Genomic DNA, 15,528 nt, shown 5'->3' with positions numbered 1-15,528 from the left:
CTAGTCTAGTAGCCTTTATCTCAGTATTCTCCTCGACAACATTGTCGTTTTCTAGAGTGAATACTGTTGAAAAATATTCATTTAGTGCTTCCCCTATCTCCTCTGACTCCACACACAACTTCCCACTACTATCCTTGATTGGCCTTAATCTTACTCTCGTCATTCTTTTATTCCTTAAATACCGATAGAAAGCCTTAGGGTTTACCCTGATCCTATCCGCCAACAACTTCTCCCGTCTCCTCCTGGCTCTTCTGAGCTCTCTCTTTAGGTCTTTCCTGGCTACCTCGTAACCCTCAAGCACCCTAACTGAGCCTTCACAACTCATCCTAACATGAGCCGTCTTCTTCCTCTTGACCAGAGATTCCACTTCCTTCGTAAACCTCGGCTCCTGTGCTCTACAGCTTTCTCCCTGCCTGACAGGTACATACTTATCCAAGACACACAGGAGCTTTTCCCTGAATAAGCTCCACATTTCTAATGTGCCCATCCCCTGCAGTTTCCTTCCTCATCCTATGCTCCCAAAATCTTGCCTAATCTCATCGTAATTGCTTTTCCTCCAGCTATAACTCTTGCCCAGTGGTATACACCTATCCCTTTCCATCACTAAAGTAAACATAACAGAATTGTGATCGCTATCACCAAAGTGCACACCCACTTCCAAATCTAACACCTGGCCAGGCTCATTACCCAGTACCAAATCTAATGTGGCTTCGCCCCTTGTTGGCCTGTCTACATACTGTGTCAGGAAGCCCACCTGCACGCACTGGACAAAAACTGACCCATCTATAGTACTCGAACTATAGTGTTCCCAGTCAACATTTGGAAAGTTAAAGTCCCCCATGACAACTACCCTGTCTCACTCACTCCTATCGAGAATCATCTTTCCTATCCTTTCCTCTACGTATCTGGAACTATTCGGAGGCCTATAGAAAACTCCCAACAGGGTGACCTCTCTTTTCCTGTTTCTAGCCTCAGCCCATACTACCTCAGTTGACGAGTCCCCAAACATCCTTTCTGCAACTGTAATACTGTCCTTGATCAACAATGCCACACCTCCCCCACTTTTACCATCTTCTCTGTTCTTACTGAAACATCTAAATCCCGGAACCTGCAACAACCATTCCTGTCCCTGCTCTATCCATGTCTCTGAAATGGCCACAACATCGAAGTCCCAGGTACTAACCCATGCTGCAAGTTCACCCACCTTATTCTGGACGCTCCTGGCATTGAAGTAGACAGACTCCAAACCAACTTCTTGCTTGCCGGTGCCATATTGCGTCCCTGAAACTTTATTTTGGACCTCCCTACTCTCAACCTTTTCTGTAACTGTAACTACAATTTTGGTTCCCATCCCCCTGCTGGATTAGTTTAAACCCACCCGAATAGCCTTAGCAAATTTCCCCCCCAGGATATTGGTACCCCTCTGGTTCAGGTGAAGACCATCTTGCGTGTAGAGGTCCCACCTACCCCAGAAAGAGCCCCAATTACCCAAGAATCCAAAACCCTCCCTCCTGCACCATCCCTGTAGCCACGTGTTCAACTCCTCCCTCTCCCTATTCCTCGCCTCACTAGCACGTGGCACGGGCAATAAACCAGAGACAACAACTCTGTTCGTCCTAGCTCTCAGTTTCCATCCTAGCTCCTTGAATTTCTGCCTTAAATCCCTATCTCTCTTCCTACCTATGTCGTTGGTGCCAATGTGGAACACGACTTGGGGCTGCTTCCCCCTCCCCCTTAAGGATCCCAAAAACACGATCAGAGGCATCACGAACCCTGGCACCTGGGAGGCAACACACCAACCATGAGTCTCTCTCGTCCCCACAGAACCTCCTATCTGTCCCCCTAACTATGGAGTCCCCAATGACTAATGCTCTGCTCCTCTTCCCCCTTCCCTTCTGAGCAGCAGGGACAGACTCTGTGCCAGACACCTGTGCGCCACTGCTTTCCCCTGGTAAGTCATCCCCCCCCTCAACAGTATCCAAAACGGTATACTTATTGTTGAGGGGAATGGCCACAGGGGATCCCTGCACTGCCTGCCAGTTCCCTTTCCGTCTCCTGACCGTAACCCATCTGCCTTTTTCCTGTACTTGAGGAGTGACTACCTCCCTGTAACTCCCCCTCTGCCTCCCGAATGATCCGAAGTTCATCCAGCTCCAGCTCCCTAACACGGTTTTCAAGGACCTGGAGTTGGGTGCACTTCCCGCAGATGTAGTCAACAGGGACACTAGTGGTGACCCTTACCTCCCACATTCATGTTTCTGTCCAGGTACCTGCCTCTACCACCTGCTCTGGCAACATGTTCCAGGCACCAGCACCATCTGCGTAAAGAACTTTCCATGTATGTCCTCCTTAGACTTTTCCCCTCTTGCCTTGAAATCGTGACCCCTAGCAACTGATTCCCCCACTCTGAGGGGGGAGAAAGCTTCTTGCTATCCACCCTGTCTATACCCTGCATGATTTTGTAGACCTCAATCAGGACCCCCCTCAACCTCTGTCTTTCTAATGTAAATAACCCTAATCTACTTAACCTGCCTTCTAGCTCGCGCCCTCCATGCCAGGCAACATCCTGGTGAACCTCCTCTGCACCCTCTCCAAAGCATCCACATCCTTTTGGTAATGTGGCAACCAGAACTGTACGCAGTATTCTAATTGTGGTCGAACCAAAGTCCTACACAACTGTAACACAACCTGCCAACTCTTGTACTCAATACCCTCTATGATGAATGAAAGCATGCTGTATGCCTTCTTGACCACTCTATCAACCTGCGTTGCCATCTTCAGGGTACAATGGACCTGAACATCCAGATCTCTCTGTTCATCAATTTTCCCCAGGGCTTTCCCATTTACCATATAGTTCGTTTTTGAATTGGATCTTCCAAAATGCATCACCTCGCATTTGCCTGGATTGAACTTCATCTGCCATTTCTCCGCCCAACCCTCCAATCTATCTATATTCTGCTGCATTCTCCGACAGTCCCCTTCACTGTCTGCTACTTCACCAATCTAGTGCCTTGTGCGAACTTGCTAATTGGACCATCTATACCTTCCTCTAGATCACTTGTGTACATCACAGGTAACAGTGATCCTAACACGGAGCCCTGTGGAACACCACTGGTCACAGTACTCATTTTGAGAAACTCCCTTCCGCTACAACTCTCTGTCTCTGGTTGCCCAGCCAGTTCTCTGTTCTTTATCTACCTGGACTTCCTTAACAAGGTGCCACACTGGAGGCTGCGGAGTAAGATAAGGGCCCGTGGTGTTAGAGGCAAGGTGCTAGCATGGGTAGAAGATTGGCTGTCTGGCAGAAAACCGAGCATAGGATTAAAAGGGTCTTTCTCAGGATGGCATCCGGTGACAAGTGGTGTTCCATAAGGGTCAGTGTTGGGACCACAACTTTTCACTTTATATGTTAATGATAGAGATGAAGGAACTGAGGGCATTCTGGTTAAGTTTGCAGATGATACAAAGCTGGGTAGAGGGACAGGTAGTATTGAGGACGCGGAGAGGCTGCAGAGGGTTTGGACAGGTTAGGAGAGTGGCAGGGAGAGTAAAATGTGGAAAGTGTGAGGTCATGCACTTTGGTCAGAAGAATAGTGGTGTGAACTGACTTCTAAATGGGGAGAAAATTAAGAAGTCTGAAGTGCAATGAGATTTGGGAGTCCTAGTCTAGGATTCTGTCAAGGTAAACTTGCAGATTGAGTCAGTAGTTCGCAAGACAAATGAACTTTGGCATTTATTTTGAGAGGACTTGAATATAAAAGCAGGAATACACTACTGAGGCTCTTGAAGGCTTTGGTCAGACAGCATTTGGAGTATTGTGTGCACTTTTGGGCCTTTTATCTCAGGGAGGATGTGCTGGCTCTGGAGTGGGTTCAGGAGAGGTCTGCATATCCTGGTCTCAGTCCCAAATAATCCCACTGCCTTCCTCCCACTGCCTTGCTCCCCCTCCCCACCAGATCACAGTATGAATCTCAAGCCAATCCCCCAATGCCCTGCGCTCTCCCTGTAGCCTAGCATCAATCCTAAACTAATCCCACTGCCCTGCGCTTTCCTTGTAGCCTTATGTAAATCCCCAAACGAATCCCACTGCCCCAATCTCTCCCAATAACCCTATATCAATCCTAAAGTAATCTCAATGACCAACTCTCTTCCCCATTTCCCTATATTAACTTGAATTTAAATCTATTATTTTCTTCTCCAAAACTCTAATTTCAAACTAAACTTTATTTAAGATCAGAGATAGTAGGTACTGCCGATGCTTGAGAATCTGCGACAACAAGGTGTAGAGCTGGATGAACACAGTAGGCCAAGCAGCATCAGAGGAGCAGGATGTTTCGGGTCTGGACCCTTCTGCAGAAATCGGGGTGGAGAAGGGGATCTGAAGTAAATAAGGAAAAAGGGGGAGGCGGACAGAAGATGGATAAAAGAAAAGATAGGTGGAGAGGAGACAGACATGTCAAGGAGGTGGGTTTGGAGCCAGTAAAGGAGAGGGTAGGTTGGTCCAGGGAGGACGGACAGATCAAGGAGGCGGGATGAGGCTAGTAGGTAGGAGATGGGGGTGGGACTTGAGGTGGGAGGAGGGGATAGGTAGGATGACAGGTTAGGGAGGCAGGTACAAGCTGGGCTGATTTTGGAATGCGGTAGGGGGAAGGGGAGATTTTGAAGCTTGTGAAGTCCACAGTGATACCATCGGGCTGCAGGGTTCCAAAGTGGAATATAAGCTGCTGTTCCTGAAACCTTCTGGTGGCATCATTGTGGCACTGCAGGAGGGCCAGGATGGACGTGTCATCTAAGGAATGGGAGGGGGAGTTGAAATGGTTCGCGACTGGGAGGTGCAGTTGTTTGGTGCAAACCGAGCATAGGTGTTCTGCAAAGCGGTCCCCAAGCCTCCGCTTGGTTTCCCCGATGTAGAGGAAGCCACTTGCGAGGATCTTTGCATCCTCGCTCTCCACTGGACTTGTACCTGAGGACTGGAGAGAGGCAAATGTAATTCCTCTCTTCAAGAAAGGAAATAGGGAAATCCCCGGCAATTACAGACCAGTAAGTCTCACGTCTGTCGTCTGCAAGGTGTTAGAAAGGATTCTGAGGGATAGGATTTATGATCATTTGGAAGAGCATGGCTTGATCAAATGCAGTCAGCACGGCTTTGTGAGGGGCAGGTCATGCCTCACAAACCTTATCGAGTTCTTTGAGGATGTGACTAGAAAAGTTGACGAGGGTCGAGCTGTGGATGTGGTGTATAAGGACTTCAGCAAGGCATTTGATAAGGTTCCCCATGGTAGGCTCATTCAGAAGGTCAGGAAGAATGGGATACAGGGGAACTTAGCTGTCTGGATACAGAATTGGCTGGCCAACAGAAGACAGCGAGTGGTAGTAGAAGGAAAATATTCTGCCTGGAAGTCAGTGGTGAGTGGTGTTCCACAGGGCTCTGTCCTTGGGCCTCTACTGTTTGTAATTTTTATTAATGACTTGGATGAGGGGATTGAAGGATGGGTCAGCAAGTTTGCAGACAACACACAGGTTGGAGGTGTCGTTGACAGTGTAGAGGGCTGTTGTAGGCTGCAGCGGGACATTGACAGGATGCAGAGATGGGCTGAGAGGTGGCAGATGGAGTTCAACCTGGATAAATGCGAGATGATGCATTTTGGAAGGTCGAATTTGAAAGCTGAGTACAGGATTAAGGATAGGATTCTTGGCAGTGTGGAGGAACAGAGGGATCTTGGTGTGCAGATACATAGATCCCTTAAAATGGCCACCCAAGTGGACAGGGTTGTTAAGAAAGCATATGGTGTTTTGGCTTTCATTAGCAGGGGGATTGACTTTAAGAGTCATGAGATCTTGTTGCAGCTCTATAAAACTTTGGTTAGACCGCACTTGGAATACTGCATCCAGTTCTGGTCGCCCTATTATAGGAAAGATGTGGATGCTTTGGAGAGGGTTCAGAGGAGGTTTACCAGGATGCTGCCTGGACTGGAGGGCTTATCTTACGAAGAGAGGTTGACTGAGCTCGGACTTTTTTCATTGGAGAAAAGAAGGAGGAGAGGGGACCTAATTGAGGTATACAAGATAATGAGAGGCATAGATAGAGTTGATAGCCAGAGACTATTTCCCAGGGCAGAAATGGCTAACACGCGGGGTCATAGTTTTAAGCTGGTTGGAGGAAAGTATAGAGGGGATGTCAGAGGCGGGTTCTTTACACAGAGAGTTGTGAGAGCATGGAATGCATTGCCAGCAGCAGTTGTGGAAGCAAGGTCATTGCAGTCATTTAAGAGACTGCTGGACATGCATATGGTCACAGAAATTTGAGGGTGCATACATGAGGATCAATGGTCGGCACAACATTGTGGGCTGAAGGGCCTGTTCTGTGCTGTACTGTTCTATGTTCTACAACGTGTACAGTGGATACAGTATACCACATTGGCAGATGTGCAGGTGAACATCTACTTGATGTGTAAAGTTTTCTTGGGGCCTGGGATGGGGGTGAGGGAGGAGGTGTAGGGGCAGGTGTAGCACTTCCTGCGGTTGCAGGGGAAAGTGCCGGGTGTGGTGGGGTTGGTGGGGAGTGTGGAGCAGACAAGAGAGTCACAGAGAGAGTGGTCTCTCCGGAAAGCAGACAAGGGTGGGGGGGTAAAAATGTCTCTGGTAGTGAGATCGGATTGCAGATGGCGGAAGTGTTGGAGGATGATGCATTGGATCCAGGGGTTAGTGGGGTGGTACGTGGGGATGACGGGGATTCAACTTCGATTATTATTACGGAGAGGGGATGTGAGTGATGAGTTGCGGGAAATTCGAGAGACATGGTCAAAGGCATTTTCTCCCACTTGTTGCCTCTTTATGTCAGATCTGTTTGGGGTATCCCTGAATCCTGACAGCAAAAAACGTCTTGCTTCAGTATATTTGCGTTGAATTGAAGCCATGATTTCAGAGATCATCTCTGATGCATTGAGAGCTGTTATGTGATTGAAATGTAATCTGATGTTGTCAGACTGTGACTCAGAAGCCAGAGGCAGTGTTGCTCCATCCACAGGAAGGTGATGTGCCGAGCCAGCCAGTGATCACGGCGTCCCAGAGTGTACCACTCAGAAGTTACAGTTCTGTTCGAACTCCCCTCCTGCTGCCTCCCAGGGCTCAGCCTCCTGAAACAGTCTTTCAGTTTTCTGCTGGACTCCATTCGGCAACTTCTCTCCCACTGCTGCACCTACATCCTCGCTATGAGCTGAGGGCCCCCCCTCCGTCTTGTAACAAGAAACCTGGCTCCATCCCCTTCCCACAGCCCACACGGCGGGTAGCCTGGGCCCCCAGCACAGAGCCCACTCACCAATCTCAAACTGGCTTTCCAGCCCATCTGAACTCCTCTGCTTATGATTCTGGGGCTGTGCAGAAAGCTATGGAAGATGAGAAGAGGAAAGAGGAATTATTTCGCAGAGGCCCACCCAAACACCTGAACCTGGACCAGTATCAACAGCCAGCAGCCTCTCATCAGAACGAATCTCCAGCAACTCTCCCTTGCCACTGTGCAGAGAAATCCCAGAGAAGCCTCCAGCCTCCATCCTCACACACAGACAGATCGCCCATATTTGGGCTTCCTCTCCTGCACCTCCCCCAGCCTCTGTTTCCTCTGGCAACGCAGCGCCTCAAGGCTGAGGCTGAGTCTGGGCAGAAGTGGATATCCTCAGCATCATCAGTTCCATATCCCAGAAGACAGCAGCAACTTCACAGCTTCTGTCCCGAGACTCCGGTAAGCTGGGCTCACTGTCAGGGGGAGGGGAGGGGAGATTATTCAACATACTGATGGGAGTAGGGCTGGTGGTGGGCGCATACCGACGGGGCGACGGTGGGGCCCGCGCCCGCGTACCGACGGGGCAACGGTGGGGGCCGCGTCTTCCTTGAAGAAACTGGAAGAGTGGTCTTACTCCCATGGAGATAGGGGTAGATGCGGGAGGGGTGTTGGGTTAGTTTTAGCCATGCTAAGGGCTAGAAAGAATTGGGGTCCAAGGGGAAGTGATCGCTTTCTCCTGGGAGTAGATGGGTGTCTTAGTCCCTGGGCAGGGCAAAAAGTGTAGAACAAAGATATGGCAAAATGTGTGAAGGTTTTATATTGTCATTGTATTTAGGACGGGGTAAAGCATCCTTTGTGTTCCTTGCTTTGTGGCCCATTATTACCAACACTCGAGTAACAGTGTGCCCCATGGATAAGCCTGTCTTGGTCTGAAGGTGCTACGAATATCTAGGTTAAGACTAGGCTGTCACATCATTGTCATATAAATAATAAGTTGTATTTTAATAACTAAGATCAGGAGAAGGCCATTCAGCCCCACAAGCCTGCTCCACTATTCAGTACAATCATGGCTGAACTCATCCTGGCTTCAACTTCATTTTCCTGCCAACTCTTCATAACCTTTTACCCCGTATCTAATTAAAAATCTGTCTACCTTCTCCTGATATTTGCTGTCATGTCCCACCATCCACCAGCCTCTGTACTAGTGAAGTCCACAGATTCATTATTTTTTGAGAGAAGTAATTCCTCCTTATCTCTCCCTTAAATCTGTTTCCTCTTATTTTAGATTGTCCCACAAAGAAGCATCCTACCTACGTCAACGTTAGCACCTTATTGACATCAATTAGTAAGCTTTAATTCTATAAGCTGCAGTGTAAATAGTGGTCCCAAGTTTTTATCTCAGACAGCTCTGGTTGCTCATGAGGGGCCAGAATTCATTGTATCACTGTGCAGTTTAAAACACTGGCAGAGCCAGCTGCTGGTTAAATACCCATCTCTTTATTGAAAGATGACAATGATGTTATCCCTCATTCTAGGTGTCAATGATCCATCCTCCAAGACTCATACCAGCTCAGGACATCATTGCTTTTGAGCAGCGCCAACTTTGTAGATCTCAACAACTTACCAGACAACAACAGGCTGGAGCCTTCTTTCTTCTGAAGGGCAGCATTGAGCCATTTGAGTCCAGGACGAGCTATGATAGTAAGAAGAGGTGGGACCATGTAACTACAGTTCCCCATTTTTATATTCTAGTCCTTTCGCAATAAATGCCAAAAATCCAATTGTCTCCTTTATTACCTGCTGTACCTTCTACTAGTTTTCTGTGATTCATGCACAAAGACACCCAGATCCGTCCGCACTAAAGCACTCTGACATTTCTCTCCATTTAGGTAATCAACTGCTTTTCTATTCCTCCAACCAAAATATATCACTTCACACTTATCCACATTAAACTTCATTCGCCTAACTCAAACCATATCCATTCGTAAATTTCTTACTTCTTCATTACATTTTACTTTACCACCTATTTTAATGTCATCTGCAAATTTGGCTTGAGTACTTTCTATCCCCAAACCAACATCATTAATATAGAGTGTAAATATTTGAGACCTAGCCCTTATGCTAATGGCACTTCAGTAGTTACACTTTGCCAATCTGAAACTAGAAACATAGGAGTAGCGAGCCTGACCTGCCATTCATCACGATCATCCAACCCAATAGCTTAATCCTGCTTTCTCCCCATAACCTTTAATCCCATTCACCCCAAGTGCTATATCTAGCCTCCTCTTGTATACATTCAATGTTTTGGCATCAATTGCTTCCAGTGATAATAAATTCCACAGGCTCACCACTCTAGGTGAAGAAATGTCTCCTCATCTCTGTCCAAAATGGTCTACCCCGAATCCTCAGACTGTGACGCCCTGGTTCTGGCCACACCCACTCTCTGGAACATCCACCTTGCATCTACCATGTCTAGTCCTGTTAGAATTTTAGAAGTCTCTATAAGATTTCTCCTCTCATTCTTCTGAACTCCAGCAAAAAGAATCCTAACGAAGTCAATCTCTCAATATATGCCAGACCCACCATCCCCGGAATTGGCCTGGTAAACCTTCGCTGCATTCCCTTGAGAGCAAGAGCACCCTTCCTCAGATAAGGAGACCAAAACTGCTTACCTTTAGCACCTGGTGCACAAGGACACCCAGGTCCTGCTGCAAACTCCCCTCTCCCAATTTACAGCTATTTAGGTAGTAACCTGCCTTCTTGTTTCTATTTACATGAGCTCTCTGTTTCCTGATGCCCATTCTTCCACACTTTCCAATATATCAACCCCCAAACTATTAGCTTCATCTGATGGATTAGCCTTTTCAGTGACATAATATTGAGTGTCCTTTGTAAATCTAAATTCATTACACCTATTGGTTCTCCTTCATCCACCTTGTTTGTTACATCCTCAAAGAGCTCTCATAAATCTGACAAACATTATTTCCTTTTTAGAAAATCATGTTAACACTGCCTGACTATACTATGTTATGGCTTTTTAAATCTCCTGCTATAGCCTCCTCAATATGTTAAGTCCTCACTGTAGTTGGGTTTACATTCCTGAAAGTTGCTGGTGTCTTCAGAATGAGGGAATAGCTCCTTCATTGTGTGCCGCTGCCTATCTGCCGTTTTGCCTCTTTACTTACTTTGCCAGTGGATCTCCACCCAGTATGGTTTTCTGTCCTTGAAGTTGATTGCAAGTTTAAGATACTAGTTTCAAACTCCAGTTTCTCACTTTCAAAGTGAAGGATATGGAAGACTGTGCAGTTCATGGTTGGCATATCATGATATGAATATATTTAGCTAAGAGTTGTTTTGTTCCTCATTCCCCAGGCTAAAGCGACGGCGTGAGAGAAGAATAGCAGAGAAGACCATTAGCAAATCCACTCAGTCATCGCAATGTCTCAGCTGCCCTCAGCCTCCAGAGATTCCAAAGGTTGAAAACAGAGTCTGTGCGGTAAGATACAGAAATGTTCATTTATTTCTTAAATGGAAAGGGCGTGGGAAATGTTGATGTCTAAAGGGACCTGACTGCAATTGATATGTTACCTTTTATTGCAAATGGATTTGGATACGAGAACAAAGGAGTCATACTGCATTTCTTCAGAAACTTAGTGAGACCACATTGAGTTTTGTGTACAGTTTTAGTATTCTTACCTAAGGAAGGACATACTTGGCATAGCAGAAATTCAGCATCCATGAGGGTAGACAATGTCCTATATGAAGAAATTGAGGATAATGTGGCTGGATTCTCTCAAATTTAGAAGAACGAATGGTGATTGATTCAGAAGTAAACAATTCTTGCAGGGTGGATATAGAAAGGATATTTCCCTCGCTGGGGATCTCAAACCAGGGGTCACTCTCAGAATATGAGTTGCGTCATTTAGGATGAGATGAAAACAATTTCTTCAGTCAGTCGGTGGTGAATCTGTTGGAATTCTCTACCCCAAAGGGCTGGGAGTCTCCATCTTTGCACGTATTCTCCAGGTACTGACCACATAGAGAGAGAGAGAGAGACCATTCAGCCAGAGCCCTTTCACTAGGTGTAAGAGACACATTGTCTCCCTATGACAACACACTGTCCTTTGGTTATTTTAACCCATAGATGGTTTCAGCAAAGTCCCAACCGTGGGTCTGTGATGAAGGAGAGAGGCATTTGTTTTTTAATGGCTTCATATATAGCAGACTTCACTGGCAAGATCACCATGTATTACCCTTCCTTCATTTGAATTAGAAGGGTGTCAGCACAGAAGCCATTCAGAGCCACGTATCTGTTCCAGCCTCTGTAAGAGCAGTGCAGCTGTGCCACTTCTCTGTGGTCTGAAGGTGGTGGGTGAGCTGTTTCTTGAGCTGCTGCAGTCCGTGTTCTGTCAGTAGGGAAGGAGTTCCATGATTTTGACCCAGTAACACTGAAGGAACGGTGATATATTTCTAAGTCATGATGATGAATAGCTTGAAGGGAAACTTGCAGGAGGTGGTAGTGCCATGTATCTGTCGCCCTTGTCCTTCTAGATGGAACAGTGGGTCTGAGAGATTGGGATGAATGGCAGTAGAATCACTGTTACCTTTGGATTCGCTGGTTGTGGCCTCACGCCATTTCTCCCAGTTAATAATATGTTGGTGATGGACAGAATACCCAGGAGCATGGGCGAGCAGAGCTCCAAGTACAGAACCTATTACATTGCTAGTATATGGTTCAGATACTGTACAGGCTATCAGTAATAGACAATAGGTGCAGGAGTAGACCATTCGGACCTTCGAGCCAGCACCACCATTCATTATGATCATGGCTGATCATCCACAATCAGTATTCTGTTCCTGCCCTATCCCCATAACCCTTGATTTCACTATCTCTAAGAGCTCTATCTATCTCTTTCATGGAAGTATCCAGAGAGTTGGCCTCCACTGCCTTCTGGGACAGAGCATTCCATATATCCACCACTCTCTGGGTGAAGAAGTTTTTCCTCAACTCTGTTCTAAATGGCCTACCCCTTATTTTTAAACTGTGTCCTCTGGATCTGGACTCACCCATCAGCAGAAATATGCTTCCTGCCTCCAGTGTGTCCAATCCCTTAATAATCTTATATGCCTCAATCAGATCCCCTCTCATCCTTCTAAACTCAAGTGTATACAAGCCCAGTCGCTCCAATCTTTCAACATATGATAGACCCGCCATTCTGGGAATTGACCTCGTGAACCTACGCTGCACTCCCTCAATGGCAAGAATATCCTTCCTCAAATTTGGAGACCAAAACCTATTAGTGCAGCCTGGAATCTGAGCTGGTGGTGGTTGGGATCAGAGGCTCTGAGTAAATGGTGGATTTCTGGCTGGCTGAGGATGCTTAACTGTTGTGTTTCATACCAGGATCCAAGTGATAGTCAGTCAGCACTTGATACCTCTGGAGGTTTTGGCCTGCCTCTAGGTGAGTAAGAACAAAGAACATGTCCCTCTGACTTTGCTATTGATCTTGTGTGCTGTTCGAAATCATAAAAGTACTGAATAAACTGCAGCTTCTCCTTCCTTCCACCTGACTACCAAAACCTCTGTCCAATCCTTTCTGTTTCTCTCTCCTGCTCTCCCCTCTATTAACCCTATCCCCCTCTCCTCGTCTCCTTCACAGCCCATTTGCTTACGCTGTCATTCTGTTGTGTCCTATCCCTTGTCCCCTCCACTTTGTTGTGTTCTCCCCTACCCTGTCAGCCTCCCACTCAGTCCTCCCCAACCCCTTGTTACTTCCCACGCCTACACACTGGGTCCCCTCATCCTGCTGTTTGCCTGCTTCTTGGCCGTTCTGTTGAAGATGTGATTGATGTTCTGAATTCTGTGCAGGTTCATGTGACGTTCGTCTGGAGGACCAGCTTTGTCCATTAGCAACATCAGCAGGGTTGCATTGCTTTGCCTCCACTAGAAAGAATGCTAAAGAAAGACAAGATGCCAGCACCACTACGGAGCAGGATTCTGAGGCCCAGCTGCAGCCACCTCCAGGTAACCCACCACATTGTCATCTTTTGTATTTATCATACTGTAAAGTTGAAGCTCTTGGCTCCTTTGCAGTGGGTATCGGCTAACTATTCTACTCTGAGAGACAAATCTAACAAGATGATCATCCCGATCTTATTTTTAAATTACACCCATCATTGGACAATCTCCCAGGAATATCGTCCCTGAGTGTAGTCGTAATAGAACATCGAACATAGACCATAGAAGAGTATAGCACAGTACAGGCCCTTCGGCCCATGATGTTGTGCCAAATTTTTACCATAACCTTAAGGCCTATCTAACCTCCACCCCTACCTTTTACTATCATCCATATGCCTATCTAATTGCTGTTTAAATGCTCCTAATGATTCCACTACCCTCTCCGGCAACGCATTCCACACACCTACCACTCTGTGAGTAAAGAACCTACCTCTCACGTCTCCCCTGTATCTACCTGCACTCACTTTAAAACTATGCCCCCTTTGTAATAGCTACCTCCATCCTTTGAAAAAGTTTCTGGCTGTCCACTCTATCTATCATGCTCTCTCTAACCAAAAGCACCATTCCCCCCTCCTCTCTTGTCTCCTTTTCTATCCTTCCTGTAGCATCTACACCTGAACCCAGCCCTCCTGGCTCAGATGTAGGGACACTACCCTGAGGCCCCCTCCATGCTTGCCAGATCCTGTCTAATGATATTGAAATCGGCCTTCTCCAAATTTTAGATGCTTAACTTCTGCACTTTGCTTTCCCTTTCCAGAATGATTTTTTAAACTTAAAGGTGTGGTCACTGTTGCCAAAATATTCGCTTGCTGAAATTTCAACCACTTTGTCAGCTTTATTCACTGAGATTAGCCCACCTCTAGATGGGCTGTCTGTGTACTGGCCCAAAAGCGTCATGAATAATCGAGGAGGAGGCCGCCCAAAGGAGCAGCATGGTGGCTCGGTGGCTAGCACTGCTGCGCCCAGCACCAGCGATCATCCAGCTATATAGGTGGAGCTCAGAAATAAGAAATAGATGATCCCCTTGATGGGATTGTACTACCGGCCCTAAATCGTCAGATGAAAATTGAGGAATAAAATGTGGAGATATCTCAGATATATGTAAGAATAATCGGGTTGTATTTACAGGTGATTTTAACTTTCCAAACAGAGTGGGATTGCCATAATATCAAGGCTTGAGTGGTGAAGGCATTGTTAAATATGGTCAAGAAAATTTCTTTATCAATGTGTAGATGCAGCTACCAAAAAAAGGCGCAATGCTTGACTTTCCCTTGGGAAATAGAGCCGTACATGTGACTGATCTGACAGTGGGAGAGCACTTTGGGACCTGTGATCATAATTCTGTTAGTTTTAAAATAGTTACAGTAAAGGATAGACCTTGTCTAAAAGTTAAAGTTCTTGATTGGAATAAGGCAAATTTTGATGATATGAGACAAAATTTGATTGAAGTAGACTGTTCACAGGAAAAAAGATGACTGACAACTGGGAAGCATTCAAAAGTGAGATGAGCGTTCAGAGGCATCATGTTCCTGTTAGAGTGATGGGTAAGACTGGTAACAGTAGGGAACAATGGAAGAATAAAGATATTGAGGCTGTAGTCAAGAATGAGAATGAGTCATATGTTAGGCATAGATAACCGGGATCAAGTGAGTCTCTTACAGAGATTCTGAAACCTTATATGCCTTTTCTGGGTTCTCTAGCTTTCATGGAGCGTGCCCCCTAATGTCACCGGTGTCAGCATGGTTTCATAAAGGGCAAGACATACCTGACAAATGCTGGAGCTCTTTGAAGATGTAACCAGCAAGGTAGATAACGGGGATCCAGTGGATGTGGTATATCTAAACTTACAGAAGTCATTTTACAAGGTGCTGCATAAAAACCTGATCCAGATGGTTAGATCCCAGGGGGTTAAGGGTAGAGTATTGGCTTGGGAGAGGATTGACTGAGTGATAGAAAGCAGAGGTTTGGGATGAATGGATCTTTCTCTGGATGGTGAACTGTAAATAGTGGGGTGCCGCAGGATTCCATATGCCCCTAAGACATAGGAGTGGAAGTAAGGCCATTCAGCCCATTGAGTCCACTCTGCCATTTAATCATGGCTGATGGGCATTTCAACTCCACTTCTCTGCACTCTCCCCGTAGCCCTTGATTCCTCATGAGATCAAGAATTTATCAACCTCTGCCTTGAAGACATTTAATGTCCCGGCCTCCATTGCGCTCCATGGCGATG

The 15,528-nt window shown here is 46.5% G+C and overlaps 1 protein-coding gene across 1 annotated transcript in view; it reads left to right on the top strand.

Moving 5' to 3' along the window:
- The window catches only part of cplane1 (ciliogenesis and planar polarity effector 1), a 286,526-nt gene that overhangs the window by 227,850 nt on the left and 43,148 nt on the right, over window positions 1-15,528 (top strand). The window contains exons 34-38 of the mRNA XM_059644976.1: window positions 6,986-7,738; window positions 8,815-8,990; window positions 10,652-10,775; window positions 12,684-12,741; window positions 13,149-13,304. Coding sequence (XP_059500959.1) covers window positions 6,986-7,738; window positions 8,815-8,990; window positions 10,652-10,775; window positions 12,684-12,741; window positions 13,149-13,304 — 1,267 coding nt within the window. The remainder of the gene's footprint in view (window positions 1-6,985; window positions 7,739-8,814; window positions 8,991-10,651; window positions 10,776-12,683; window positions 12,742-13,148; window positions 13,305-15,528) is intronic.

The sequence above is a fragment of the Stegostoma tigrinum genome, chromosome 3 (genome assembly GCF_030684315.1).
Source record: "Stegostoma tigrinum isolate sSteTig4 chromosome 3, sSteTig4.hap1, whole genome shotgun sequence".
In the NCBI taxonomy this organism is placed as follows: Eukaryota; Metazoa; Chordata; class Chondrichthyes; order Orectolobiformes; family Stegostomatidae; genus Stegostoma; species Stegostoma tigrinum.
The sequence above is the reverse complement of the archived record's forward strand: the minus strand, read 5'-3'. Positions and strand labels throughout refer to the sequence as shown.